The following is a 27,825-nucleotide window of genomic DNA, read 5'->3' as shown; positions in this document are numbered from 1 at the left end:
TTCTAACATTTTCAGAATCATGGCCGACGCCGTGTTCCCTACACAGGCTACTGCCCAAACTCGCTACATCAGCTTGTTCGGTACCAGAACTCGATTTGTGATTATGGTTCTGATCTTGTTATGTCTGACAAGTATTTGGTTAGTTTCCTTCATTTAGGTTTCAATTCTGAAATTTTCTCTCTTTCAGGTCTAACATTCTTGCCTTCAACTTTGCTGTAATTTGTATGGATGATGATGATTCAGAAGTGGAAACATCTCTCAACGGGACAAGGAAAACTCACTTCACAAGTAGTAAGTACACTTTTTCATCTTATCTTTCAATCAATCTAAGGAACTTTATTATATCATTCAACCATATGACTCCACTACCTTTCTCTTATCATCATCACTATCCAACCCTCTCTTCATGATAAACATTCATCAATCACCTAAATCATCTTTCAGCGCAAAATTCGTTGGCCATGTCAATTGTGGCGATTGCCGCGTTGCTGGGCAACTTTCCGATTGTACAACTCGTCGGAATGGTCGGGATTCGAACAGTGTTCGCCGGGCTTGGAATTCTATCGGCTGTGTCGACTCTCTTGATTCCATTGTCAATTCGGGTACGGTTGTTTCCTTGTCTGTATGGATGAAAAGAGGAAGAAAAAAGGAGAAAATATAACGTAGAGACAGGAAAATTCAGTTGAAGAATACAATAGATAACTTGGAATATGAATAGGTGGAAAATGTTGGAAAAGTGAACAGAAAAAAAAGAAAATGGAAATCTAAAAATAGGACGGAAAGTGGCTGGAAATAACTGTTCTTTGATGGGAATGTTAGACCGAGAATTTCTAGAAGAGGGCACTCAATAGAGACCAAACAATTTCTAATTTCAGATGGGATTCTACTACTTCTTGGCAGTCCGTTTCCTCCAAGGAATTGCATTTGCAGCCAACTTCCCAGTCATCGGATCTTTCTGTGCAAAATGGTCATATTTCAAACAGAATGGACTTTTTGTTTCCTCATTGGTTGCCTACGTCCAACTGTCCCCAGCAATCACAATGCCTGCCTCCGGTGCCCTTTGCTCTGCTTTCAAGTAAGTACCTGTTTTTATTCGTCGTTGTCTTCGTTTAGGACAATTACAGCACCTGTTATCATTTCAAGTCAGGCGAAGACGAGTATGACGAACACAAAATAGTTGAACGATCACATTCTATTTAACTGTAATTCAGTTGTTTTTGATCTATCATCACTCGCATTTTATCACAAAGAACTATAATCCTCTTCTGAGTGAGTCTCTCGGTATAGGGTAGCATCATAAAACCAAACGTTCATCTCGAATACACTCAAATGATTTACAGTCACACCAAAACAACAAGGATTAGACAACACAATTTACAACCCCCTTCTTTTTACAGATGGCCATCAATCTTCTATGCTCACGGAGCAGTATCTCTTCTTCTCTTCGTCACATACGCCCTCTTCTACCGTAACTCTCCACAAAAACATCCATTCGTCGGAAATGTTGAATTGAAGAAGATATCTATCGGAAAGATCGCCACTGTCGAGTAAGTCCCGACCATTACACACTCATAGAATTGTCAACAATCTATCATTTTCAGCAAGCGTGCCCTCAAAAAAGTGCCATATGGACCAATTCTCCGTACTCCAGCAATCTGGGCTGTCTGGGTTGCCGCCATCGGAAACTTCACCTGCGTCAACATGATGTTCCTTTTCTCTCCTGTATATCTTTCAAAAGTACTCGGATTCCCAGTTCACAGTACCGGAATCACTGCTGCCATCCCTCCATTCCTCCAATTCATGTCCAAATTGTTCTGTGGAGCCGTATCTGATCGTCTCACCTGCCTTCCAGAAATCATCAAATTCCGTATTTTCAACTCAATCGCTTTCATCGGATCCGGTGCTTTCCTTACTGTTCTCGCATTCATGGGAGATGAACACAAGGATTATAATATGATTGTTTTGGGTTGTGCTGCTGCAATGTTGGGAGCAACAACCGGTGGATTCTTCAAAGCAGGGCCTGTTCTTTCCAAGCAATACAGTCATTTTGTAACCGGAAATATTTCACTTGGAATCACAATTACCATGTTGATTGTCCCATTCTTCGTGAATGCATTGACACATAATAACACTCAAGAGGAATGGAAATGGGTCTTCTTGATCACAGCATCCGTTATGGTGAGTTGGAAATTCTCAAATTGGTGAGAGTTGTATGAATAATCTCCTTCTTTTCAGTTTATCTGCAATATCTTCTTCTTCATTTTCGTGAAAGGAGAGGCATGCGAGTGGACTTCCGACAGTTTCCATCGTGCCAGTTCAGTCGCCGATTTGGAAAGAAATAGTGTCAGAAATCCAACAATATCTACAGTATCCCGCAACGTGGAAGACGTTCCAGAGAAGCTGTAAACTCTTGGATCATCTTAGAGACATTTGTAAATACTCATTTTCTTAAAACAAAAAAAAATTAACTAATTGCTCTGTTATATAGGGCAAACGTATAGTAACTTTTAGCTGAAAAGTCAATTTCAGTCATTTATCTTCTTTTTCATTCCTCCAAAATCCTCTCAAATTGTTGATCTCATATCAAAGAGTTGTTCGTTTTGATTTGTTCAAATTTCTGTTTTTCTTTAATCCGGAAAACTGCTTTGTTCTTTTTTCCGTGTATTCGGTGCATAAGATGAAGAATTGTAATAAAATGATTAATTTTCTTTTTTTGCAATTAAAACAACAGATTTGAAATCGGTTTGGCCAGATCAAAACCTACAATTTGAAAAATCATAGATGTCTTGTCTTTCACTCTAGTTTGTAGTTGAAGTCAAGAACATTCTAGTCTCAATATAAACTTCCAGTTCAGTTCAAAAGTCATTAAAACTATTTTATTGTCGAAAAACGGTGGTTTAAGATGCACAGGGTGGATGGGTTGAGTGGTTAAATATAAGAGATAAAACTACCTATATACAATTTAGAAGCAGAGCATTCAAATCTCTTTTCATTTCATTTGGAATTCTTTCGGAAATCTGGAATCAACTCGTTGTTTGGGGGGAGAGAGAAACTAAATACACACACAGACAAAAAAAAAACAAGAAAATAAGTTTAACCGGGCACTTTTATATAATAAAAGAATGGAATGGTTGACTAGAAAGTTCACAAAAATAAATCATCTTCAGTTGTTTCTTTTTTCCTCGTCGTCAGCAGCATCTGGGGTTTCGATTGTGACACGTTGAGTACGGACAGTCGTTGCGTCGACAGTGTTTTCACCATTCATTTGGCCATTCATTAATTGTTGTTCCACTGAAATATTTGGAAAACTAGGACTAATTAAGAAGATTCTTTGCTTACAATCTTGATCAGGATTGAGACGGAAAGTCGATGTTCGGATTCTTGGACGTGGCACGACGGCTCCTCGACTGTAGATGTTGCTGAGGGCTTCACGAAGTTCTTTAACGGCAACTACTCCAACAAGACGTCCTTTTTCAGTAACATATGCGTGATTGAGAGCAAGAAGAGAGAAGAGTGTGTGCACCTGAACATGGTTTTTTTAATGTCAGATGGAAGACAGTTAGCAGATGAACACCCCAACAAACCTTGTAAAGAGAAGTTCCTCTAACTAATTGGAATGGTGCTGGATCGATTGCCACTTCCTCCATATCCAATTTCTTCGAAAGAATTTCAGCTCTCTTTGCCAACGAATGCTGAAAAAAGAGTGATTCATGTGATTGATTCACGTGAACAATAAAAGGCGGAAATGAATGAAATCACAACAAAACAACAAGCTATAAAATTTTTACTATTTTTATACATACTAAAAAAAAGAACTGAACTCACCACAATTGGCTCGTGTTGGTTGGTTTGGGCGTAGAGAAGAGGGGCCAGTGGACTGCGATCTCCCTGAAAACTTCATGAATGTCAATGAATCTTGAATTGAGATGTGATACCTGATCTTCATGAAGTGGAGATTGTGGAAGAAGAGTGTTTCCAGAAATGTTTCTATCAGTCATGAGGGCGTTTCCAGAAGACATATGACCTCCGTTTGCAGCGAGAGAACCACGTCTAGAATACTTTCTGAATGGAAATGGGAATTAAAAACATGCAGCTAGAGAAGCAAGTATGGGTGCATGCACTAGAATGAGAATCAACTCGTGCAATGACAAACCACAGGAACACACCTTAAGTTGTGGATCGTGCTGAAGATTTCCGATGCGGTGCGACTTCTGAAAATGAGATAGAAAGATTGAGAAGTTGTGTGAGGAAAGTGAAATATGTGGAAGGTAGTGGTGAGAGGAAAAGTGGTGAAATATTTCGAATAAGGAGTTAAAAAATTTTTAATTATGAATGAAAACTTATCTATTCTGCAGTTTTTGAAAATTTGTGGTTTTTAGATAAGCAACGAAAAATTGCAGATTCATCAGAAGAAAGAGAAGAGAATAAAGACTATAAGCGCTTCATAATTTTTCGAAATTTTGGGAACTGGTACTCGAAAAAGTTGTATTCAAACTTGGGTTAGAAATAATAATTGGTTCAAATAGAAGTACACAACGATGGCTTTATCAGATGCAACCGAAAAGACTACGTCTACAATTCCTTCTATCCTATTTTCACAATAGTTAATTTTCATTTCACTTACACAATCTTCGATTTGATTGCAGGTGTTCTAAAGCTGTAGAAAACAAAATTCTTTTCGGTTTTTTTTAAATAATATTTCCCTCCTTTTAATTCAAATAACTTACCTACGACGATGTCCGAAAAGTTCTGGCTCTGGTCCAAGTTTTCGTTGAATCAGATACAAAAGATATTTGCGAGCAACGGATCCAAGAAGAGTCATCGATCGAGAGTCCGTTACAAATGGATACGATCGAAGAGTTGGAGTCTCCAGAAGCATTTCGCGAAGCTCACGGTAAGTGGTTTCACGCGTGATGTAGTACATGTCTTTTACCATAATTCTTTCCACTTTCATTTGATGCACACTGAAATCAGTTGATGACTTTGTACAAGTTTCTGAAGAACTAACCTCATACGAGAAGGTGGCAAATCGGCAAGGTATGGATATCCGTTAATTTTGATGATCGAATCATAAATAGAAGGTTGAAGGAAAGCACAGATAGCATTTGAGATCATAAGAGCGATGAGCACTGGGAGGAGAGCACACAATTGTCCAGTAGTTTCACAGACAATGAGAGCGATTGAAAGCGAGTGAGTAACGGATCCAGTGAACGAAGCAGCACCAACCACTGCATACAATCCCGGATAAATCTGTGGTTGTCCAAGTCCACGAAGTCCGTGAGGCCATGCCATTGAAATGATTTCTCCGAATATTCTTCCACCACAAGCTCCGATGACGAAACATGGAACGAAGATTCCGGATGGTATGTACAAAGTGATACAAATTGGTACGATGATAAAATAGAAAAGGAAATAAATGAGAAGAGAATTGATTGGATTCATATCTCCTTCTGGACCGGACCAATGTTCCAATACGTGTGGAGGACATCCGTCTGATCCATTCGTTGTTTTCGAGAGGGTACAATTTGAGAGGAAATCGACAAGAGTTTCACGGAATGTATACTTTCCAGCCACGTAACTTCCAAGACCATTTGGATAGACGAGAACGGCGAAGATAGCAGTACAGCAGACGGTGAACAAGATTGGGCTGCAAGCGATTATTTAAAAAAAATTAAATCCGCTTCTCCTGTTTTCATTTCACGAGGTCCCTCTCCCTCCGTTTTCTAATTTTTGTGTTTCGAATTCAAACACCAACACACAAATTCATTAAATCAATGTTCAACCTTGCCGCTTTATTAATGATATCTTTTTGATCCCTTCCCGTGAAAAACCAAAACTATTTTCATCATTTACTGCTCAATGATCAAACCACTATCCTTCTATTTTCTCTTTATCATCTCTTCAAATTCCATTTTTATCGTTGAAACGGAAGGAATCTTTTTGCAGAAAAAGAGAGAAACCCCTTGATTGTCTATTGTCTATCTTTTTGTTTGATCGATAAATGAAGTTGACATAACACTTTTTTCTAATATGATACAACAACACTGATCAGTTTTAAGAAGAGAAGAGATACACAGTGTTGTCTGTCTTATCAGAAGCCATTTTCCCTCTCTCATCGTCAAACTTCCGTTTCATATTTTTCTGTTTGTGAGGTCAAATCAAAATGTGTTTTGATCTCATGAAATTACTCACCTTTTTCCGAAAAGAGCCTGGAAAATACGGTTTCGTCGTTTGAAGAATGCGATTCTACGATGGTAATAAACGAAGAGAGCTCCGAGAAGACCAGTCATAATTCTGAATTAAAATAGAAAATCAGAAAAATTCGAAACGAAAAAACTAACCCGAGACCAATGAAGAATGGAAGTTCCTCGACGACAAATACTTCGTTGGGGAAATAAGTTTGATAGTAAGCAGTAATTGTTCCGGCAATATGTTGAGGAACGAAGAAAGCAATAGCAAAACGGAAGAGCATTGCAGAACAAGTTGTGGCGAAAAAGGATCTCCAGTAGTTCTTGACGGCAAAATATTTCGATGTGGATTCGATACCGTAGAGTACAGCTGAAATACATTGTAGAATATCCAAAAATATAATTATCTCTCTCATAACTTCTGAAAATGTTCTAGTTTTCCGAAATCTCACCTCCCATTGGTGCCGAGAAAGTACAAGCGATTCCGACAGCGCATCCGATACTCAACATTTCCATAGCACGACCTTCATTTGAGAAGAATGCATTGTATTGACAAGCAGCAGTCACTTTATTCAGAAGAGAAGCGACGATAGCTCCGATATGCACGAATGGTCCCTGAAACCAGGAAGAATGAGGTACAAAAATACATTTTTAAAGCCGGTTTTAAAAGTTTGTAACTCTTTAGCTCGGGTTTTGATGAATTTCTTTCTATTCCAGTCAGAAAAACTCACTTCTTTACCAACTGGTAATCCAGATCCAATCGTTAACGTCAGTCCAATCATTTTCGCAATCAAAGTTTTTCCAGACAAATAGTTTTTCAGTTGGAAACCATGAATGATTACTTTGACTTCCGGGATACCAGATCCTGAAATTTACACATGTTAAGCACACTTTTTTTTAGAATTTAAAAGTTCTCAAGAAACAAGTTCAAATCTCACTCACCCACTGCCTGTTTTCCGAATCCGTAACAAACGAGTGCAGCAATATAGACAAGTCCAGTGATATAAAGCACCCATCCCAAGAAAGCAGCGTAGTTGTTATATTGTTCAAGAGTTTCGAGGAGGAAGTTACGGACTGAATTGAATCATTTTTCAGAATTATTCGATTCAAAATGAGAACTCACAATGAATAAGATATTCGATACCCATATCGATGAAAATGGAAAAGATTGCAGTGATGAATCCAAGTGCTGCAGAGATGAACCAGTCTTCCACGAAGAAATGGACAATATTTTGGAATTGACCTGGGAAAAGAAAAAAGTTGGAGAGTTTGAAAAAAGAAAGAGTTACGAGTTAAAAATTCTTTTGTTGTTTCTCTTCTCGAAGACTTCATATCAGCATAATATGTATCATATTCCTCGTCAATTTCATTTTGATCCTCTGTATCACTCGACTCGTCATCCCCCAACAGCTCCATATGGTCAGCGTTTTCTTGTACCCTGCAAAATTATCAGATCATAGGAAGACAAAGGCTTTTTGCACTTTTGTGACCTCATTCATGGAAAATATAAGTTTTTAGCTAGTTTACAGTCTCTAACTCTTAATTAAAAAAAATATTTGGCAAAAGTAATTATGAACACTGAAAATTAATCTTGAACGTAAAAAAACTCAAACATCAAATTCCTTCTGATTTTTAGGAACCTTGATTATCAGTGTTTTTCATGAGTATCAAGAATAAACATTACCATCGAAACTGTCTGATAAGTTGTGTCATATCGAGACGGAATCTGATAGGTGGATAAAGGTCGAGCGACCTGGGAATCAAGCAACGCAGTCTCTCTAAACACAATCAGTTGAAAATGAAAAGAAATGGAAAAATGAACGAGGGAAACAAGATGAACGAAGTGAATCGATCTTTAGAAGATAATTCGAAGACGTCACCAGATCAGAGACAATCATAAGATTAGTTTCTGAGGTGAAGCGTCTGCTTATAGCTTTCAGTTTGGAAATCCGAATTCTGGAATTCCAGCGAAACTGTGAGTTTCATCAGATGACGTGAAAAGACGAGAGGAGAAGAGAGGAGAGAGTTCACAGTCCAACAACCAGTTCACCCAAGTCAAAGAAATAGTATGGCGCAGAGAAATTACGGGCGCTATTCTGAATTCTATTGATTGACGATTGTCGGTGAAAAAAGAAGAAGAAAACGAAGAAAATGAATGTTCTTTGGAAGTTGAAAGATCGATCAGATATGTGAAAGAGAATAAGAAAAAAGAAGATTTCGAGAAGTAGAAGAAGAAGTAAAAGAAGAAGAACTGTTTAATATTACTACGCGAAGATTGGGTTTACAATTGGCAGAAATTTACATTTTGATGATTCATTCTCGCGTTAATCGGGGAAAATATGAGCTAGTTTTCCATAAACAATTGCTTTTATAGTCTCATTTGAACTTTCAGAAGTCTTGTTTTCATTAAAAGTGAACATTGCCTATCTAAGCCACTGTATTTGTCCTGGTCTGGTTGAAAAAGAGAGGGCTTTCCGGGAAATTTTAGTGGGTGAGTCAATAAGAACATTTCATTTATAGGTGGCGAGACAAACATGATTTTTCATTTTTATTCCGATAGTTTTCTAGATTTTTCAGTTGAATTTCAGTAGTAGAAGGTGGGACAAAAGGGGTTTCACTTCAACTTTGAAAACTATTGTTCAGCGGATTTTGAAACGGAATTCTTTAAACTTGAAACTCAATAATGAACTGTATACTTACTTAAATGAAAGGTAGTAATAGGTTTAACAATGCTTTTGAATGTTTATAACTTGTAAGAAATCAAACTTGGACTGTTTTCCTGCTGCTCGGAATTTCAGCCCAAAACTCCTGAAGACTTCTGATTCGAAATCTTTGTGATTAGGTCTACGAGATTCACTTTGCCACTCTATAATCATCTTTTATACTCCATTCCTAATTATTCCATTTTCGAATAATCTTGAAATCTAACGACCCCTCCCTCCTATCCACATATCATAACACTTCTTCCTTGTAAGTTCTTCCTAATCACCTGGTCATATGTAATCAATAAGTGTCCCCCTTCTCATTCCATTTCTGTCCTTTTTTCTCCCATTAAATGTCTTATTTGATTCTGTCTAAATGATGGCCGGAAGCGACTTCATTTAAGGAAACAAGTCTATTTTCGGTCGTCCCCAATTCAGTTTCTCATCCCACAAGATACGCGTCAATTAGTTTATCTTTGAACTGTTTCTCTGGATTCTCTTCAATTTGAATAATATTCCTTATTTGGTCTTTTGACTTTGAATGAAGAGAATCAAAGTTCACATTCAAACAGTGAGACAAAAATGTGTCATCATTGAATGAAATGGACATACATTCACATGGAAAAGCTAAGAATAGTCCAAACTTCACATGTTTCTATTTCCGTTACTTTTTGTAATTCTAACGATGGGAACGATGATGATAATGGTGATAAATATGGTATGCATTCTGCAAAAACCAAGGTGTCACACTTTGATACGGTGCGAAAAAAGATGTTGGATATGGGTGAGAGAAGTGATGATACGATTGATGAATCGACTGACTAATTGAACTTATTGAAAGAAGTAATTAGGGAGGAAAGAGAAATGTTGACACTTTGGACCTTGCTTCTATTTTAGGAGATATTTGTACTTTTTGTATTCAATCAGAAGGACGAAAATAAGGAAATATGAAAGGAATGGGTCAGCTGAATTCTGAAACAGATAGACTTTTCTAGATAGACTATTCCATTGGATATGTGGATATCCTGTTTTCGAGAAAATATGCAAATTACTGCGAATTCTGACGAAATAAGAGAGATTCGTCGAAAGTACAGAAGATCTCGTGATATCAGGTGTGATATCTCATTCTACAGTATCCCTAGAAGAACGAAACGCGAAAAAGAATTGTAGCACAGTATTTTAACTCATTTCTGAGCCCCGTATTTTCAGAGATAAAATTTAAGATGAATAATGGTTTTCAATTTTTATTATTTCTTCTGGAATGGAATATCGACTGATTTCGATTACAAGCGATAGTTTTGACTCCAGCCGAACATTTCCGAATTTCGAACCTTCTGGATATTAACGAATCCACCGTCAAAATATTAGTTTTAACTATGAAGACTAATGTCCAGATTCTTTTTCTTTTTCTACTCAACACGAACCTATCACGATAGTCATTCCAATCTTTTTCGGTCGGCTCAATCGGAAGGCACTCGACACTGAAACAACGAAGCACATCACAATATACAGACATATACAATAAGAGCCTTACTCATCCATTAACATATGTGGTCTCGCTTTAAACTGCACAATATCCGATGGAAGACTCGATTGATCTGATGACGTGTCATCACCGCGTCGACGGTGGTGGAGCTCCTCATCGACGACGCCAACGTCTCCCATTCTATGGAAAAAGTGACTGAATCAAGAGAAGGAACAGAAACGGAAATACGAAAGGAATGGGAGGATATGAAAAAAGAAAAAAGGACGAACTGTTAGGTGGTGGGTAACTGATTGCTGGGTAGAGAAGACAAGTGAGATGCGACACACACAATATCAATAATTCAAAATATTCTCCGTTTTCATCTTCATTCTTCTTCTTTTTCTTCTTCTCCTTCATCAGCCCATTTCCTCTTCTTCTCTATTTCTCCACAATCATACAGGTGTTTCGATTGACGGTGACAAGAAACTGGGCGGAGTTTACTGTTAGATGTTTCACAGACATTTTTGGCATGCGCAGGTAACAACTTGTAGACGAAAAGAGTAGCTTCGAGACAACAAAATGGACAAAAAATATGGACAAATAATAAAAGAAACAGAAACAGCTTATCATTTGTTTATTTTTTGTTTGGGTGTTATCTTTTAATACTTTTCAGCTTCCTGCTTTATTTGATGAGTTAGACGCTTGCTACATTTCGTACTGTTTGTCGGGACCCCTAGATTCTCTAGAGTCTCCGGTAAATCGGTGTATAAGGGTTCAGTGGTATTTGTTGTTTATTAGGAAGAATAAAATGTAGTAGAATAAAATGGGGTGAAAAAGGGGGAAGAATGCGATGGGGAAAGGTAGAAGAGGGAGTTTTGGACGGGGGAACTCTTTGCTTCAGGGAAGCGCTAAATCATACCAAAGTACAGAATACAAGAGTATTTATAGTCAAGAAGACCGGTGCCTAATTGTTGCCAAATTGTTGCGTTGCCAAGGCCATCCTTCGTCCTCAAAAAACCATAAGAAGGTAATTGACGTGCCGATGCGGGAAAGCAATTGAGGCGAAACGAGAAGGTTTCGCTTGAGTAGGTGGGAGGATAATTACTTCAATAGATGGAAGGGAGGGCACGATTCGGAGGAAAGTGAAAGTGGTTGAAGATGGAAAAAATGATGCAACAATTATAGAATAATTATGGAACAATTATAAATCGCGTCCGCTGGGCGCGACACTCCCGGGCGGCAATGATTGTGTGATAAGAGATAGAGCAAGAAAGAGTGGAAGGGAAAAACAGCTGACTGGGGAAGAAAGGGAATTGAAAAAATGGGGAAACTTGGGGAATGCTTTTAAGAAAATTACATAAAAAGTTTCAAGGAACTGGGGAAGATAATGTGATACAATAAAAATACATAAAAGAAAAATGGCGGATTTCCGTCATCTTCCGGCGCCTACGCGATCGAGACGGCGGGTATAAAAGAGCTACTGTATTTTATTTTATCATCATTGGAAATGATTTTTTCATATTTCTTTCCGCTGTTTATTCTGTTTTCTATTTCTATTGAAGGTTCGGTTGTAGTACCGAAATGGCTCTTACAGGAAAATTGTGGGCCGTGCCGTTACTGTGTTGGTCTTGATGGGTTGGTTGTTTTGTGGTGTAATCTTTTTTAATGATTCGATATTTTTTCAGGTATCCTGAACCTTATTTCTGTGTTCTTACTCCAACGGAGATTCCGTGTTACATCAGGATTGAGTTTTTTCCGTCTATCGCGGAGGATTGTAAAGTTGAGACAACGACTGAGTCATCTTCAACTCCAACTTCTACTACTGAACATGAGACATCGGTGGTTCAGTGGTAGAATGCTCGCCTGCCACGCGGGCGGCCGGGGTTCGATTCCCGGTCGATGCACCAATGTCGGGACCCCTAGATTCTCTAGAGTCTCCGGTAAATCGGTGTATAAGGGTTCAGTGGTATTTGTTGTTTATTAGGAAGAATAAAATGTAGTAGAATAAAATGGGGTGAAAAAGGGGGAAGAATGCGATGGGGAAAGGTAGAAGAGGGAGTTTTGGACGGGGGAACTCTTTGCTTCAGGGAAGCGCTAAATCATACCAAAGTACAGAATACAAGAGTATTTATAGTCAAGAAGACCGGTGCCTAATTGTTGCCAAATTGTTGCGTTGCCAAGGCCATCCTTCGTCCTCAAAAAACCATAAGAAGGTAATTGACGTGCCGATGCGGGAAAGCAATTGAGGCGAAACGAGAAGGTTTCGCTTGAGTAGGTGGGAGGATAATTACTTCAATAGATGGAAGGGAGGGCACGATTCGGAGGAAAGTGAAAGTGGTTGAAGATGGAAAAAATGATGCAACAATTATAGAATAATTATGGAACAATTATAAATCGCGTCCGCTGGGCGCGACACTGTTCTTCTTGAAGGTAACCTTCATTATAACTCAAATCCTATTTATGTTTCAAAATTTTTATGATTCCGAAGACATTTGAATCCTATAAAAGTCAGAAGTTCTTTTCATCGTGTATAACTTTCTTTTTCAAATCCACAAAGTTATGCGATCTCGATCAAGAAAAATTATTGAGAAACTTAGAAAACCATTGTATGCAAATAGATGCATAATTCTTTGAGGTGAGGAACAGAAATAGAATAGAATAAGTTGAAAAGAGATGTGATCAATAATCTTCTAGAACACGTTTGGAATCTTTTTCTCTCGATAACTGAAAACTCACTTTAAAGTACTTCCATCTTCTGCAATACTTTCCAAACGTCCAGCTGTCAATTCAGTAACTTCTGTAATTCCTTCTCCAGATGAAGACGTCGCTTGATTGTTGTAGTTCTCATATGGCAATGTCATCAGCAGAGGAAATGCTCCTTTATCCGGATTCACCGCGAACAGAATAGTTGCTCGCGGCGATTTCCGACGCATTCTTCTGAACAAATCCACTTTGAATCTGAAATTCAGTAATTTTCGGAAGTAAAATGAGAAAAAGAAATTGGGAAAACGCAAGAGAGTCAGAAAAGAACCAAGAGAGGCTTCAAAGATTTTGTATTGTGTATTGTCTGATTGTCAAATTCTCTTTTTCCTGTTATCAATAAGAGCTCCTGAGACATAGAGACAGAGACAACCCACGCACAGCAGATTATTTCTAAACAAGATAGAGCAAAAAACACGGAATTGACAGAACAGTCAAAATAATTATGACGTGGAAAAAAGGGAGAAATCCAGATAGATAGAAAAGAAGACATCATTTCGAGGAGTAAAGTACAATTGTTTATTTGTTTACAATAATTCTAGCTCTGTTCCAATTGATTCAACCGGGTTTCCTGTCTTCAGTGATTACTGTAGTTATAGGTTATAGTCGGGAAAGGAGACAAGCAGTATCAAAAATTAAATTATTTTTGGAATCTCAATGATTGCGAAGTTCGTAACTGCTAAAATCGTTATCTTTTTTACCGATGCTGTTGCAGATTAAACTAAAAACTGGGTAACGTTTGAAAGTTTGGAATTGTGAAAGTTTCAAATGAACACTGAACCCAGGAAATGGAATGAAGATGTCCCGCAGAACATCAATTTCATATCAAAACTCTGAAAAGCAAACTCATTTTACTATTACTACTTCTATATCAACTGATTTTAAAAGTTCATTGACAAACTCAAATCCAGTATTTCCTGTCTCCAGACAGAATATCTATCTCGTTTCCCTTCAATTTTTCAACAAAGCGGATATGCACTTTCTCTCTTTTCTTCTCCAGTTTTCCACCATAATTCAACCTCTCAATACACAAGACACCAACCAATCACCGACGTGTTTTTTCAAGATTTTCAAAAAGAGATTGTGAATGAAGAATGCTTGAAAAATCGGAAAGAATAGAAAAAAGAAGGAAAAATAGTGAAGAGACATGTTTACCGCTCAATTTTCCTGCTCGATTTTCAGCTCTCAACAGAGAAATTCTCGCTTTTTATTTTCTGTGCTGGATTAGCCAAAATAGGGATTCTCCCAAAAAACTGAATAGTGACGAGACACTGCCAAAATGCTATTATTCACTTTTAGACAGATGAAATATTCGAAATCAAGAGAGAAAAAAGAGAGAAATCTGAAAAAATGGAAGAGATAAAGAAGAAGCCATTGAGACATCTTATGTTATGATCGATAACCTTAGCTGACGTAAAATTCCTTAATCGAAACCATAGAATATAGTACTTTGACCTACTGTTTAGACGAAATTCCGAAGAAATGAAGAATGAAAGAGATTTGAGAATTAGTAGTACAACTAATAATGTGTCATGATCCTTGATTGTCCAAATTTTTTCTACGTAGCAGAAAACTGAAGCATGTCTCATGATGAGAGTTTTGGGAAGTCAGTCTAGATATAATTGAATTCTGTAATTTTCGAGATGATGCCATATTCATATTCAAAAAGCTACGGTAATCGACAGCAATCTCTGAGAGAGAATCACATGAACCTGAATACATATTTTTTTTCAGAAACATTTCAGAATCTCTGAATGAATATTCAATATTGAATCTTCGATAATATTTAAAATGGGATAATGTTTCAGAACTACTCAATTTTCAAACTAAAGTTTAGTTGGAATAACAGAGAACTGAAATGAAATGGATAATTTCTGATCAAGTATCTCAAGAAAATATCAGTATTTTTAACTTTGTTAAAATTAAGGATTCTACAGGCAAAATGTATTTTAAAAGAACTGTTCATATAGTTTTTCGTTTTCTTAAATAAATACAGCCAATGTGTTAGAAACGACAAGTTTTCTACTTCTAAAAAGTCAATCGAAAAGGACAGATAATAAAAAATTCTATGAATTTTACTTCCTTTTTCAGATTAACTGATGTTTGAAAACAGATAAAAGCTGTGACTCATATTGAAATGGAGTCAGTAAGTCTGTCATATCGAGACTCAAAATCAGAATTAAATTGTATTTTCAATTCATTTTTCAACAACAATAACTACGCAAATAAGACAAGAAAGAGAAGAGAAAATGTGTAAACCTGATAAGATTCTCCTCTTAAAAAGTATACTTATTCTATAATATTTTGAGGAAATTGAAGTTTTATTGTTTTGGTTTTCCGGAAATGTGAAAGGAAATGGAAAGGCGATGAAATGTTTTATGATCGAAAATGACCAAAATAACTTTCTGACATAAAAATAATGATTTTGCATTTGAGACAACGATTATGCCTTTTAATTCTTTTGCTCCGGAAGTCGTTTTCGGGTTGGCATTCAGACAAAAATGACTTCCAAAAAATATAAAAAAGAGGAGGACTTTGCTCGCCAAATCGAACGGAAGGCTAGCGGAAATCGCTTCAGATTTCAACGGTTTTCCATGAAAATATCTCGAGATGGGGGTCTCTTGAATTCATTTTTGATGAGATTTTTTCGAAGAAATGAAGTAATGTCTTGACCGAATGTCCTTTAGAACAAAAAGTGGAAGAAGAAGAGAAAAGAGAAAATGAGTAAGAAGAAGAAGGAAGAAAGCAAACAAATTTGAATGAGAACATATGGAATTGAAACAAAGTTTGTGTAATAGTTTTACAATGTGAGTCTTGAAAAAACGGTTGTTTAACTTTTTGGATAATTGTGTTAAGTGCTCAAAGGGTTTGAAGAGGTTTTTAATAAAATCAAGATGTTCAAATAGTTAGTGTGTTAGAGAATTGTGAAGTTGGTTTTTTTTCGAAAAAAAATTGAACATTTCCTCAAGTCTTCTCGAGCGGAATCATGTAATTTCTAATAATTGAATCAGAGTTTTCTTCTCTAATCGTGTTTGTTCACTTCAATCCGATCGGATTACATGTAAATCTGAAACAAATCTGAAATTGATATCTCCAACTTGATCACTAACAAATTCTATCAGTTATCCTCACAGAGTCATCGAAAAGGAAATGACACATCAACGAGAATATGAAATCCTTTCTCACCCTCACTTCCGATCATTTATAATATCAGGGTCCGTGTGTAACAGAAGAAATCAAAAAATAAGAAAATTCAAATGTTCAAAATAAGTATTTGTCTCGTTCTCATTGACTATCAGGTAGTTATTTTTAACGCACAAAATTGATAAGAGGAGATGAAAATGGGAATTTCCATTGATAAAAAAGTATTCATTTTGAAAAATAATCCCTGTAAACTTTTAAAAATGACCATCGAAAACAGCTATATTTAGTGAAATTTATACTTAGAAAACTGGGAAGATGAGATGAAGAAGAAGAAGAAAAACGAAGAAGGTGGGGATGAGTTTTGAAAAGATAATCCCAGTAAGAGTCATGAGAAGCTTAGATTACAATAGGATAATGATAATAGAATTAGGAAAAAGAGAGAGATAGACGCAGGTGTTCCAGTGAGAGAAATGAACATTTTACAATGAAGAATTGAATCTAATTGAACGTCGAATGATGTGAGAATTATCTCTCTGATTTGAAGAAAAGAGAGAGGAGAACCCCCAACAAGTTGATTGATAATCTTTCTATTAAACTCCTTGCAGGTGGGCGGAGTTTAGAAGATGAGATTAGTGAGAAGCAGGATAAACATGAGACAAGTTTTCGGCTCTTTCAGATATTTGGGTGGAAGATGTGGAGAGAAATGGAATGAGGGTTGGAATCGACAACCAACTAAAATTCTCGTTTTTGGATAACTCACTAAGACGCAGAAAAGGAACAGCTGAAAATGATTCATCTCAATTCTCAGATCCGAAAAAAACAAAATTATTGAGGGAAGGCATTCAGTGAAGCCCCTACAGGAAATTAGTGAAAACAGTCAACAGATGATTGATTTCAGAAGTAACTCTCCAACGGGCACAACAAAATCACTTAACCTCTACTTGTTTTGTAACGCTACAACATGATTGAATGGATGTTCATGGAATATCTTTTTCTACGTGAATAATGAAGAAACTAACGGATTCAAGTACATGTATATCAACTTTGTTACAGAAAAATCTAACTTCCAGTCCCAAGAAGATTCGAAAAAATGCTGCAACTTGCACGCACTCTTCTGAATATTAAACCGAATATCCTCTTTTGCTCTCATCCTTGCCCTTTTCTGTTTGCTCGTCTTTAGTATGTTGAATAGAGTTAAGAAATTAGTGAGATCCTCATCATTGAATACAATAAAATCATGGTTCGAGGTTTCAGGTGAACATATTTATTAAGTTTTCATAAAAACCATAATTTCTAAATTATCATGACTGAAGTGAGTGGAATCTTTGCATTTTCCGCACATTCCCCTTCATTTGAATGTCTGAAAGTGTAATGAGATCTTCCTGAATTCGGGCTCGATGAGTTGGCCGGTTTCATGTGAGTGCTGGAAATCAAGCAACTAAAAGATGTAAAACTTGTATTCAACTCACAACAACTTTTTCTTTTTCCCTTTCTCTACCAAATTACCATATTTTCCATAAATTGAATCATAATCGTCGTCTGTGAAGACAATAATCTGTGTTTTCTCTCTGGAATATTCATCTTATGGCTCAGCAAGAACCTATTTTTTGGATTACAGTTTTTTGATGTTTTCCCCGAATTCTGCTTTATGAAGACCGTATTGTTGGTAAGTCTCTGCCATCATCTTCTTACGGAACCAAGAAATCATGAATTCCTGAAAATCAAAATGCAATAGATACAACGACATGAGTTAGTATTAACAGTTCCAATCCAGTGACTTTCTTCAAATTCTTTTTTGATATCGATGATAGATTCTTCAACAAAAATAACTGAAAACGAGTAGCAATATTCGTCATGAAGTTTGACAGCCGTGGCAAGAAGAATACTAAAAACACCATTTCAATATTGATATGTTCGTCTGAAATTCACAAACTTTGCTGCAATTCCTTTACCGTAACCAGCTATTTCAGCTCTTTTGGTCATCTGTCTGATGTAGTGATAGCATGTTTCAGCAACTCTTACAGATTCCTTGAATGTAGCACGAGATCCCCCATTAGCTGAAATTAAATATCACTATCAGAACATCAATGGAATCAATCTTACAAATGGGTCTGCATAAAACTACATTTTCTCCAAAATCATCAAATCCACAGTCATCAATCACTAATAGAACTTTGTCAAGATTATCCAGAGTCATTGCTTTGTTTTTGATATACACTCTGCAATTGATCTCTTAATATTAATACTCTGATGATCTCGTACTGTATGTTAACTGCCGATGCTCCTGTCTTCAAATTTGTCTCCCAAGCCAAATTCGAAGACTGAAGTTGTGAGTAGCTATCGAGACGTTTACATTTCCAATCTTCACAACAGATTTATTTTACTTGAAGAATCTCACTCTTTCATTACCTAATTTTCCGTTGAATGGAACGATGACATTGGGATACATGAAAGAAATGAATGAGGGCCCCAACACGAAACAGAACGCCAAAAAAAGAAGAAATAGAAGAAGTTGTCCTAAGTTTCTAAAAAGTGGAGATATTTCTTCACTAACTGATGGATGAAAACCTGAAAATCCTCACATAACACACAGAATGCCATCGAACTCTTGGCGGTTTGTCAGGAGCAATCACAGATCGTTGAAAAATGTTTTCAACAGGTTTGTGGGAAAGTTGACGAGAAGACGTTTGATGTTGAGAACTCATTCGGTTGATGAACACACGATGATTGTTTGAATAATCTTTGTACAATAAATGCGAAATAATATTATGAGCGTTTAATATTCGTTTTTTTAATTCTATTTTTCACGTTTCACATTTTTGTTTACGAATACCGTAAAAGTTGTATTATTGGACACCGGTAATAGAACGGCAACCCATTTATACTCAGAATTCATGCATATAATTATCCCGGTGTTTTTTCTTGTTTCTGATTACAAGCAGCGTGCTTAGTAACTTCTAGATCAGCAAATAGAACCCAAATAATTTTTGTTTTCCGTTAAACTTTGATGAGTTTCTGACACCACAAAATATTTCTTCCGGATGTGAATAGCCCCATTATGCACCTATTCACGAAGAAAAAGTGCGAATTAAAATGCCACATTTTGCATTTTAATTCAATTCACGAATGTCGATTAATGTGCATAAAAAACACTTTAATTCGAATTAATCTGCATTAATCTGCTAATTAAAACGCACATCGTGGCGAGATATCTTCCCGAAAAAGGCGTGCGCCTTTAATGATTGTGTGGATTTACGGGCCACCAAATATTTTTTATGCTTGTTTTCCAAATGAGTGAGCAGGAAAAAGTGAATTGTTTTATATAATTGTACATAAAATATGTTTAAAATAACGGTGTTGGAATTGCTGGGTATTAAAATGGAAAAAAGCAATGAGAGAAAAAGAAAGTTGGCGGCCGCGGTGGTGAGAGAAGAAAAATTGAGGTGAATGTAACATAAAGTTAAATATTAATAATGCAGGCTCTTGAAACTGTCACACGAACATGCGCGACATTGCTTCACATCAGAAGACAATATGATTTACCATCAGACGGTGTTGATGTTATTGCTAAAGAAAAATTCGAGCACTTTCTAAACATCGTAAAAGCAGCACAGAGATCGCACGAAACCGAAGTGAGAATTAATCGAGAGGCTATAGTGTTATTCCCATAAAATTTCAGAAATACTTTGGGTTAAATGAGGAAAATTTTACCCAAATTTTGTCAATGTGCCGCTCACGAGATCGCGCGATGCGCATTCCTCCAGATGCTCGTCTGATGGTTTTCATGAAATACATCCGTGAAGGTACTTGACTGTGACCAGGGATTTCCCAGTAGAAAATGTTTTAGGACGTTCGGAGTCATATCTTGCGAAAGATATCGGAATTTCGCAGCCGACAGTTTCCAGAATCGTACTTGAGACAATCTATGATATAGCTGGGAAAGCATCCGAATTTATCCGTTTTCCGACTAGTTACCGTGACATTCGGGACGCTGAACAAGGTTTTCTTTCTAAGACGGACAAGTATGGTCGCTCGAGAAATGTTCCCTGTTTCGGATGTGTCGACGGGAAGCATTGGGCTACAGAGCACCCCCCCAATTCCGGATCTGTAAATGCAAATTATAAGGGGTTTTTCTCGTACAATTCCCTTATTGTGTGCGATGCAGATTTGAGAATTAGGTATTTGCAAGTGTCTGAATTGGGTGTGTCGAACGATGCACAACTGTATTTGCACGGAAAGCTGCCCATGCTACTGGAGAAAGCCGTCGGAAACGCTGGATATCGACTTCTCGATGACGAGGAAACAGTGATGCCGCCATTTTTGCTTGCTGATAACGGCTTCAAACTAAGAAAGACTTGTATGCAACCTTATAGACAAGCGCGCTTGACAGTTGAGAACATGGCTTTCAACAGGAGGATTAGCGCTGTTCGGGTTCGAGTGGAGAATGTATTTGGCTCAATGACTTCGAAATTTCAAGTCGTCGACAGGAAAATCAAGTTATCCCCAGCTAATGGACGCACTCTCATTGCCGCATTGTGTGTTGTACATAACATTCAGATTGGGGAAGTTCCAACTTATCAGGACGTCGATGACATGGTTCCAGTGCTCTCAGATCCATACAAAACAGCAGAAGAAATGCGTGAAGCTCTGAAACGTTACCTTTTGAAAAATTGAGAACTATGAGAAGTAATAAAACCTATTGTTAACAGTTGAGGCAAAAAGAAACACAACAATAAAAGCAAAACAGCTCTAGACAAAAGTAAACTTATCAAAAATGAAGACAAAAATATAAAAAATTAGAATGGTCGATACGACGGCTCTCCCAATGCAAAGTACGTGTTCTCCTGATCACGTTGATCGACTGAAAGAGGTGGCTCGGAGCCGCCTCTGTTTCGGAAGCTGCTGATATAGGCGATGACTTTTCCTTCCATCTCTAACATTTCCCACCGCGACTTTCCGGATGCCACGTTTGCGTAGACTTCACAGACACGATCATTCGAACACATAGAAGCACCAGTCGTGGGACTTTCGAACATTTTTAACATGGTTTGGCGTGTTTTATCCATTTCCTCCCTCATTACTTCTTCGAACGAGTCTGAAAACAGCAACTTATAATAACACATTTAAGTGTAAGCACTTACCGGGCTTCCTTGAAAGCTTTGGAACTTTTGGAGTTCTCGGTCCGCTTATCACTTCTCTCGCTCTTTTGGGAGTGGCCATCAACATTGATTCCTCATCGTCATCACCCGCACCAACACAAAACGCACTGAAACTTGAACCGTTTGTTACATCTACTTCTAACACCTCACTTTTTCGGTTCCCTGGCAGCAGCTGCGATACACAAAAAAGATAGGTGTTCAGCGTAACGGAAATCACTTCTGACGTCGGAGGTGCCACTTCCGGACAACGCTTTTTGGATCCGTTTTTGGTGCTGAGCGTAGTCTGTGGAGATCTCCTGCCAGCGCTCTTCTGCGCATCTGCCTAAAAAAATTATCCATTACGTTGATTTACTCTATTCGATAATCTTCACCTATCGTCCGTTTGGTGTGTGGCATAAAACTTTTACATTTTTCCTCGATTTCGGCAAACTTTTCCGATTTTACACTTCTACGATGGAAATCAGTTTTTAATGGATTCCAAAGAAACTCGCTTTCCTCAATCAGCGAAATGAACTTGACGACATCGTCGTATTCGTACTGAAATCATTATAAATTTGCAGAAAAAAAAAATAAACCTTACTTTTTCATAAGAATCCTCTCGTTTTGCTTTCTCTTTGCGCCCTCTTCTTCGTTCTGTCGGTTCCTTTTTATCCTGCGACCCTCCTGTCCGTTCCTTTCTTTTCGGCGACCACTCTTCCGATTCCTGTCTTTCCGGTGATTCCTCCATCACTTTCTGTCTTTTCAGTGACTTTTCCATCACGTCCTTTCTTTTCAGTGACTTCTCCATCACTTTCTTTCTTTCCGGTGACTCCTCCATCGTTCCCTTTCTATTTGCTGGCTCATCCTGACCAACCAGTGTTCGATACTTGTCGGTCCAATACAAATCGTCTTCTTCGTCGCTAAAACTCATTTTTCCTGGAAAACTTAATTTAGAAACACATATTTCTCACTAAATTTAACATAAATGCATTTAAAACGGAAAAAAAACAAGCATAAAAAATATTTGGTGGCCCGTAAATCCACACAATCATTAAAGGCGCACGCCTTTTTCGGGAAGATATCTCGCCACGATGTGCGTTTTAATTAGCAGATTAATGCAGATTAATTCGAATTAAAGTGTTTTTCATGCACATTAATCGACATTCGTGAATTGAATTAAAATGCAAAATGTGGCATTTTAATTCGCACTTTTTCTTCGTGAATAGGTGCATTATTATGCTTCTGCGACGACGAAGAATGTGGTAAAGTTTCTGTATGAAACGACCGTAACCCATGTCGTGGCGAGACGCCCCCTAAACTTTGAAGGGACAAGAGGTTTCGAAACAAATGGCACTCTTTTGCTTTTGCGTGAACATTGATTTTGTGCAAAGCGTTTGAAGATTGATTTTAATTAATAAACAGTGATTAATAAATTTATTTAATTAATAAAATGTTCGCTTAGCTAATAAAATGTTCATTTCCAGCTTAAAATGGTCCGGAACATTTTTTGGAGTGAACCAGAGAATTGTCCGGTCGTCTACATTGCTGGTGTTTGCGAGCGTCCTCGAACAACAAAGGCTAAAGCAACATACGGAGTCTGTTGGGGAGAAAGTAAAAACAATAAATTTATCTCGACATCGATGAAACTAAACAATTTCAGACGACTCGAGAAACACTTTCGGAAGAGTGAAAGGACCTCAAACTGAGCTTCGTGCTGAATTAACATCACTCAAAATGGCACTCGAAACGGTAGGATTTATTGAATGAAAATATAGGATTGCAATTCTGGAAAAGTTTAGGCAATCAGACTCGACGCGTCGAAAGTGTTAATCGCATCAACATCAACAAGAATTTACACGGAACTCGAAGTTTTGGAAGCAAAAGATTCAGACTATACGTCCTCCCTGAACTCTGATCTTCTATCAGAACTTCAGAGGTTGTTGTCGATGGCTTTTGATTTGGTGAGCTTTGAGTGTCTTTCATTGTTATCAGTTTCAATACTAAATTTCAGAAATACTACTTGATCAGTGTACCGGCTTTCCCAGATATTCGAGCAAACGGGTATCGTTTAGCTCTTCAATTGGCTACTCGTGGCGAGACACTCGGATCTCCAATACCGATGGGTTTCGATATTCCTACAGTTGCCATCTTGGGAGCATGCAAACAAGAAGAACAGGGTAATACAGTTGCATCATTTGCGGTTTATTGGAAAGAAGACAACGGAGGAAATACGTTCGGCTTAGTGGAAGGCAAACAAACAGAACTACGAGCCACCCTGCTTGCTTTGCGTGTTGCATTAACGACAGCTATCGATAAAGGTCTTTTCGGAGTCATGATTATAACTCGTTCACAAGATGTTGCAAAATTATTAGCCACAATAAGAAGTACAGATCAACCGGATTTTTGTGGAAAATCGAATTCAGATATTGTTGTCAAGTGCAGACAACTTTGCCTAAACATAGAAAAGATGACGGTGAAACATTATACGGCAAAGGAGGAATCTTTTGTATTGGATAAAGCAGCAGAGATTCTGAACGAAGGAGTAAAAATGCTAGAGAAATCACAAGAATTGAATGAGACCGCTGATGGCACAGTTCCTCTCGTAGTGGATTCAAATGAAGTTGCAGAACCAGATAACCGTGCTGAATTAGTGAATGCACCTATATCCACTAAAAAAGTTTACACTGTTGCTGTGATTGGAATGTGTGCTGATGATGGAAACACAAAATCGAGTTATGCTGTATACTGGGGTCATGAAGACAGCCGCAACAAGTTTGAACTCATAGACGGAAAGTCTTCGGAAATAGGTGCCGAGCTGCACGCAGTGAGGGATGTCTTAAAAACGGCAAGTTTTTTTTCAAAACAGAATGATCAACATTTATCGTTCAGGCACAAGCCCAAGGTATATCCCGAGTTCACCTCAAAACGAGATTCAAAAAGTTCCAATGGTGGTTCGAGCAGAATAAAGATAAAAGCGACGGAGAAGGAGCTGTTCAAGAATGCAGAGCTGTGATGGCTGAATGTCAAGCAGCAGTGAAAAAGTTGCGTAAAGTGACAATTGGATTTTTAAATCCAGAGCTTCCTGAACGGAAGAGTGCCATGTCTTATGCTGAACTCGCAAAACTTCGCATCGAGTCTGAAACAGAACTGAATACTTCTACACTTGTGCCATTACAACCACCAATCAATGATGAACTCATGGGAAAATTCGTTTCAAATGTATTACCGCCGGTAGAAGAGAAGATATCGTTAGCTCATAAGCGAGTAGAAGAACATCGATTGTTACAACATTCCGATAGCAATGAATATGTTGAGGAAAAATTATCTGATATGAACACTTCTATCGGTCAACAAGGACCAGCCGACCCCGAATGTCGTTCAAAAATTCCAACCGTTTATATTGGAGGATCCTGCCGTGGAAGAGGACATCAAAACGCAATCGGCATTTATTCGGTTTTCTGGTCGCTAGGTAGTAACATTAATTACACTTAATTTGCAATCAGAATATGTTTAGGTGCATCGGGGAGTATACAGGGACCCGTGACTGGCAATGTTAACAACATACGGGCAAAATTAATGGCCGTTAAAGTTGCTATAGATCAGGTCGTTGTGTTTATAGTGCTTTGTTTACCATAATTTCCTTTCAGGCCCTAAAGTCTGAATTTTTCTCTCTGATCGTCAGAACGAATGATCACATGGTTTTCGACACTTTGCATCATTTGAACTCCCCAATAGGAAACAAGGATCTCATAGAAGATATTGAAAGTCTCACCACAAAAATGAAGGTGAGAATAATTGGCAGTTCAAAGTTATGTGTAATCGTTTGCAGAATGTAACATTTGAAATGTCGACTGGGGATGATATAAAATGCAACATTCTCACTGATAAATTAGCTGAAGCAATCATAAATAGTTTCGTAATTTAACCATATCACTCAGTTGCTTTAGCTCCTGTATTTTGTTTTTGAAATAATATTTGTTTTCTGTTCGTTCTATTATATAACAAAAATAGATAGATGTATTTGTGTTGTAGTAATAAAAGGTTTATTTGCATTCATTTGTTTAATGGTTGAATTAGTTTTTCAACTAATGCTATATTTCTTCATTTCAATGTAATTTTTTGGAATGTTTTCGTTAATAGGATGTTAGATCCACGTTGGGAAAATGATGAAGGCACTCCAATCGTTTACATTTTTGGAACTTCTGCCCACGAAGGACAACAGCATGCTCGAGCGGGATTTGGAATAGATTGGGGACCAAAAATGGCATTCAGTAAAGGTGGAACTGCAATTGGAGACAAAACAGAATTGAGAGCAGAACTAACAGCAGTGTTGACAGTACTCGAAACGGTTAGTAAAAAGACATGATATTTTTCTTTGAAACTAGAGAAAATTTACAAGGCCTTAGACCATCAGTTGTCGGCAACAATCATCAGACATCGATCAGCACAATTAGAAGATGCACTAAACAGTTTGGGTAGTTCTTCGGTAACATGTGAACAAAGGAATGAAGACCTGCTCCGGAAAATCAAACAACTTCTCGCACTCATTGTATTTACAAATTTATTTGCAAAACTGTATGTTTTTTTTTCAGCCAATCATTATAGAAAAAGCAGATGAAAGCCAAATACCGATATTCAAAAACGCGGCTATTTGCTCGAGACGAGTTGCCGGAATGCATTCTACTTCTGTCGAACCTCTATTTGATGAACACCACAATGACGGTTATCGAATCGTTGACATCTATGGATCCTGCAATGATGGTCAATCGAATGCGTTAGCGGGATATGGTGTTTACTGGGGAGATGGTGAATTTCGGTGTATATGATTTCCTTGTGTTACTATAGTTTTAGGAGATGTTAGAAACGAGTGTGGAGGCGTTGTTGGTCTTCAATCTTCATATCGAGCAATTTTCACTGCTTTGTATCGAGCGCTGAAAACGGTCTGAATACAACTTTTTGATGTTGCTGAAGATGAAATAATTTCAGGCTCTTTCTGCAAGTTACGATGAAATAATCATCCGAAGTTGTTCGACAGACGTTGACCGCTGTATTAAAGATTGTCGTGTTCCTATGACGAAAAATAAAGACATCATAAGCGAAGTTAAAACGGCTTTGACATGTTTTAAAGTAAGATTTGAATTCTTTGATCGATTGAATCCGGATTTACAGAACGTCTTTCACGTGCGTCTCCCAAGAAACAATTCAATAAAAGGCCATCAAGAAGCTGAAGCATTAGCGAACTGTCGGTCTGGAAATCGTAGTGCACACATAAGTATTTTTGGAGCCGAAACATCAAACGATGGAATCGCACGATATGGCATTTTTTGGAAACATGGCGATCAACGAAATGGAAGAGGCTGGATAGATGGAAAACACGGACAATTATGTGCAGAATTGACTGCTCTGGAGATTGGTATTAAGTTTGTAAGTTGACAAAAATTCGTTGTTCAAACAATATTTAAAATGTCTATTTCATCGGCATCGCGTAGTAATATTTTTCAGGGATTGAAAGAGAACTACCATCATTTAACAATATACACTCACTCTGAACATTTTAAAGAATTTCTTAAAAACTGGCGAAACTGGAAAGAAAACGATTGGTTCCCAGCCACAGGGCGATCTATAGAGTGTAAGAAGACTTGCAATAACCTCAACCTTGCCCTGGATAAAATTGTTAGTTTGCTTCTAAGTTCATAAGTTAATCAATAACTATTTTAGACCATACATGTTGGAGAAGGACCTAGAAGTTGTGTGGAAGAAGCAAGAAAGCTTGCCTTATCTATTCCTGGGTTCATTACTGTTCGTACGTTCGGCTCGATTCAAACAGGAAACAACGAATCAGTTGCAAGATATGCAGTCATTTGGACTGCTGATCCTTCAAAAGATGAATACGGTTTTGTTGATGGAACACTCTGCCCGATCAAAGCAAAACAGACTGGAATCATAAGAGCGTTAGAGCTCGTGAGTAAAAGAAAACAATTTCACGGAAAAAATTAATTTTAGGCAATTCTTCACAATATATCGAAACTAATGATCGAAACGGACTTGATTGAGGCTGAAGGAGTGGATCAGAAATTCAAAAAGAAATTAAAGGTTTTGGAGTCCCAGTTAGAGGTACACTTTCCAGAATTCCATTACTTAAGGATGTGTTTTTTTTTCAGAAGGTGCACTACAAAACACATGCATCAGATGAATTCACTCGCTTACTAGAAACCATGTAACATAGAAATTGTTTTATTTACGCACTTGAAGACATTGCTTTGTTTTATATAACTTTATTCCATCTCTTTCATGTATTTGTGCATTCCAATTAATGCACTTCGTCTAAATAATAATGTGTTGCATCAATTGTTTTTGCGTTTCATAATCATATCTGTTAAATGATCGATGCTGTATTTTTCATAATTTGTTGAGTTTCAACTTCTCCA

At 37.5% G+C, this 27,825-nt stretch overlaps 8 protein-coding genes across 8 annotated transcripts; 4 read left to right on the top strand and 4 right to left on the bottom strand.

Moving 5' to 3' along the window:
• Positions 1–19: 19 nt before the first annotated feature.
• GCK72_005551 (uncharacterized protein) lies at positions 20–2,406 on the top strand (the record flags this gene model as incomplete). Its single annotated transcript, XM_003117435.2, has 7 exons — positions 20–138; positions 188–291; positions 445–602; positions 876–1,075; positions 1,398–1,547; positions 1,602–2,178; positions 2,236–2,406. The coding sequence occupies 7 exons, from the start codon at positions 20–22 to the stop codon at positions 2,404–2,406; spliced, it is 1,479 nt and encodes a 492-aa protein (XP_003117483.2).
• A 757-nt stretch (positions 2,407–3,163) lies between these two features.
• On the bottom strand, positions 3,164–10,555 carry GCK72_005550 (uncharacterized protein; the record flags this gene model as incomplete). The annotated part of the gene is made up of 17 exons (XM_053725238.1): positions 3,164–3,291; positions 3,340–3,523; positions 3,585–3,692; positions 3,826–3,888; positions 3,936–4,062; positions 4,167–4,211; positions 4,728–4,964; positions 5,009–5,647; positions 6,193–6,294; positions 6,342–6,558; positions 6,641–6,803; positions 6,920–7,053; positions 7,131–7,262; positions 7,312–7,431; positions 7,478–7,626; positions 10,315–10,371; positions 10,425–10,555. 17 exons carry the CDS (start codon positions 10,553–10,555, stop codon positions 3,164–3,166), a joined length of 2,736 nt encoding a protein of 911 aa, XP_053589432.1.
• Positions 10,471–12,209, top strand: GCK72_005549 (uncharacterized protein; the record flags this gene model as incomplete). The annotated part of the gene is made up of 3 exons (XM_053725237.1): positions 10,471–10,567; positions 11,918–11,990; positions 12,041–12,209. 3 exons carry the CDS (start codon positions 10,471–10,473, stop codon positions 12,207–12,209), a joined length of 339 nt encoding a protein of 112 aa, XP_053589431.1.
• A 739-nt stretch (positions 12,210–12,948) lies between these two features.
• GCK72_005548 (uncharacterized protein) lies at positions 12,949–13,288 on the bottom strand (the record flags this gene model as incomplete). The annotated part of the gene is made up of 2 exons (XM_003116943.2): positions 12,949–13,045; positions 13,092–13,288. 2 exons carry the CDS (start codon positions 13,286–13,288, stop codon positions 12,949–12,951), a joined length of 294 nt encoding a protein of 97 aa, XP_003116991.2.
• A 4,583-nt stretch (positions 13,289–17,871) lies between these two features.
• Positions 17,872–18,708, bottom strand: GCK72_005547 (uncharacterized protein; the record flags this gene model as incomplete). The annotated part of the gene is made up of 6 exons (XM_003117437.2): positions 17,872–17,973; positions 18,021–18,144; positions 18,193–18,316; positions 18,363–18,478; positions 18,522–18,621; positions 18,669–18,708. The coding sequence occupies 6 exons, from the start codon at positions 18,706–18,708 to the stop codon at positions 17,872–17,874; spliced, it is 606 nt and encodes a 201-aa protein (XP_003117485.2).
• A 2,347-nt stretch (positions 18,709–21,055) lies between these two features.
• On the bottom strand, positions 21,056–22,328 carry GCK72_005546 (uncharacterized protein; the record flags this gene model as incomplete). The annotated part of the gene is made up of 5 exons (XM_053725236.1): positions 21,056–21,354; positions 21,401–21,525; positions 21,569–21,740; positions 21,826–21,955; positions 21,999–22,328. The coding sequence occupies 5 exons, from the start codon at positions 22,326–22,328 to the stop codon at positions 21,056–21,058; spliced, it is 1,056 nt and encodes a 351-aa protein (XP_053589430.1).
• Positions 22,329–22,887: 559 nt separating this feature from the next.
• GCK72_005545 (uncharacterized protein) lies at positions 22,888–25,322 on the top strand (the record flags this gene model as incomplete). The annotated part of the gene is made up of 8 exons (XM_053725235.1): positions 22,888–23,008; positions 23,058–23,146; positions 23,197–23,358; positions 23,409–24,221; positions 24,287–24,866; positions 24,912–25,000; positions 25,045–25,182; positions 25,227–25,322. The coding sequence occupies 8 exons, from the start codon at positions 22,888–22,890 to the stop codon at positions 25,320–25,322; spliced, it is 2,088 nt and encodes a 695-aa protein (XP_053589429.1).
• A 216-nt stretch (positions 25,323–25,538) lies between these two features.
• GCK72_005544 (uncharacterized protein) lies at positions 25,539–27,618 on the top strand (the record flags this gene model as incomplete). The annotated part of the gene is made up of 9 exons (XM_053725234.1): positions 25,539–25,745; positions 25,990–26,203; positions 26,249–26,337; positions 26,384–26,524; positions 26,567–26,821; positions 26,900–27,070; positions 27,116–27,358; positions 27,401–27,511; positions 27,559–27,618. 9 exons carry the CDS (start codon positions 25,539–25,541, stop codon positions 27,616–27,618), a joined length of 1,491 nt encoding a protein of 496 aa, XP_053589428.1.
• Positions 27,619–27,825: the final 207 nt, after the last annotated feature.

The sequence above is a fragment of the Caenorhabditis remanei genome, chromosome II (assembly GCF_010183535.1).
Source record: "Caenorhabditis remanei strain PX506 chromosome II, whole genome shotgun sequence".
NCBI lineage: Eukaryota > Metazoa > Nematoda > Chromadorea > Rhabditida > Rhabditidae > Caenorhabditis > Caenorhabditis remanei.
Note: the sequence above shows the minus strand (reverse complement) of the source record. Positions and strands in the feature narration are given on the sequence as shown.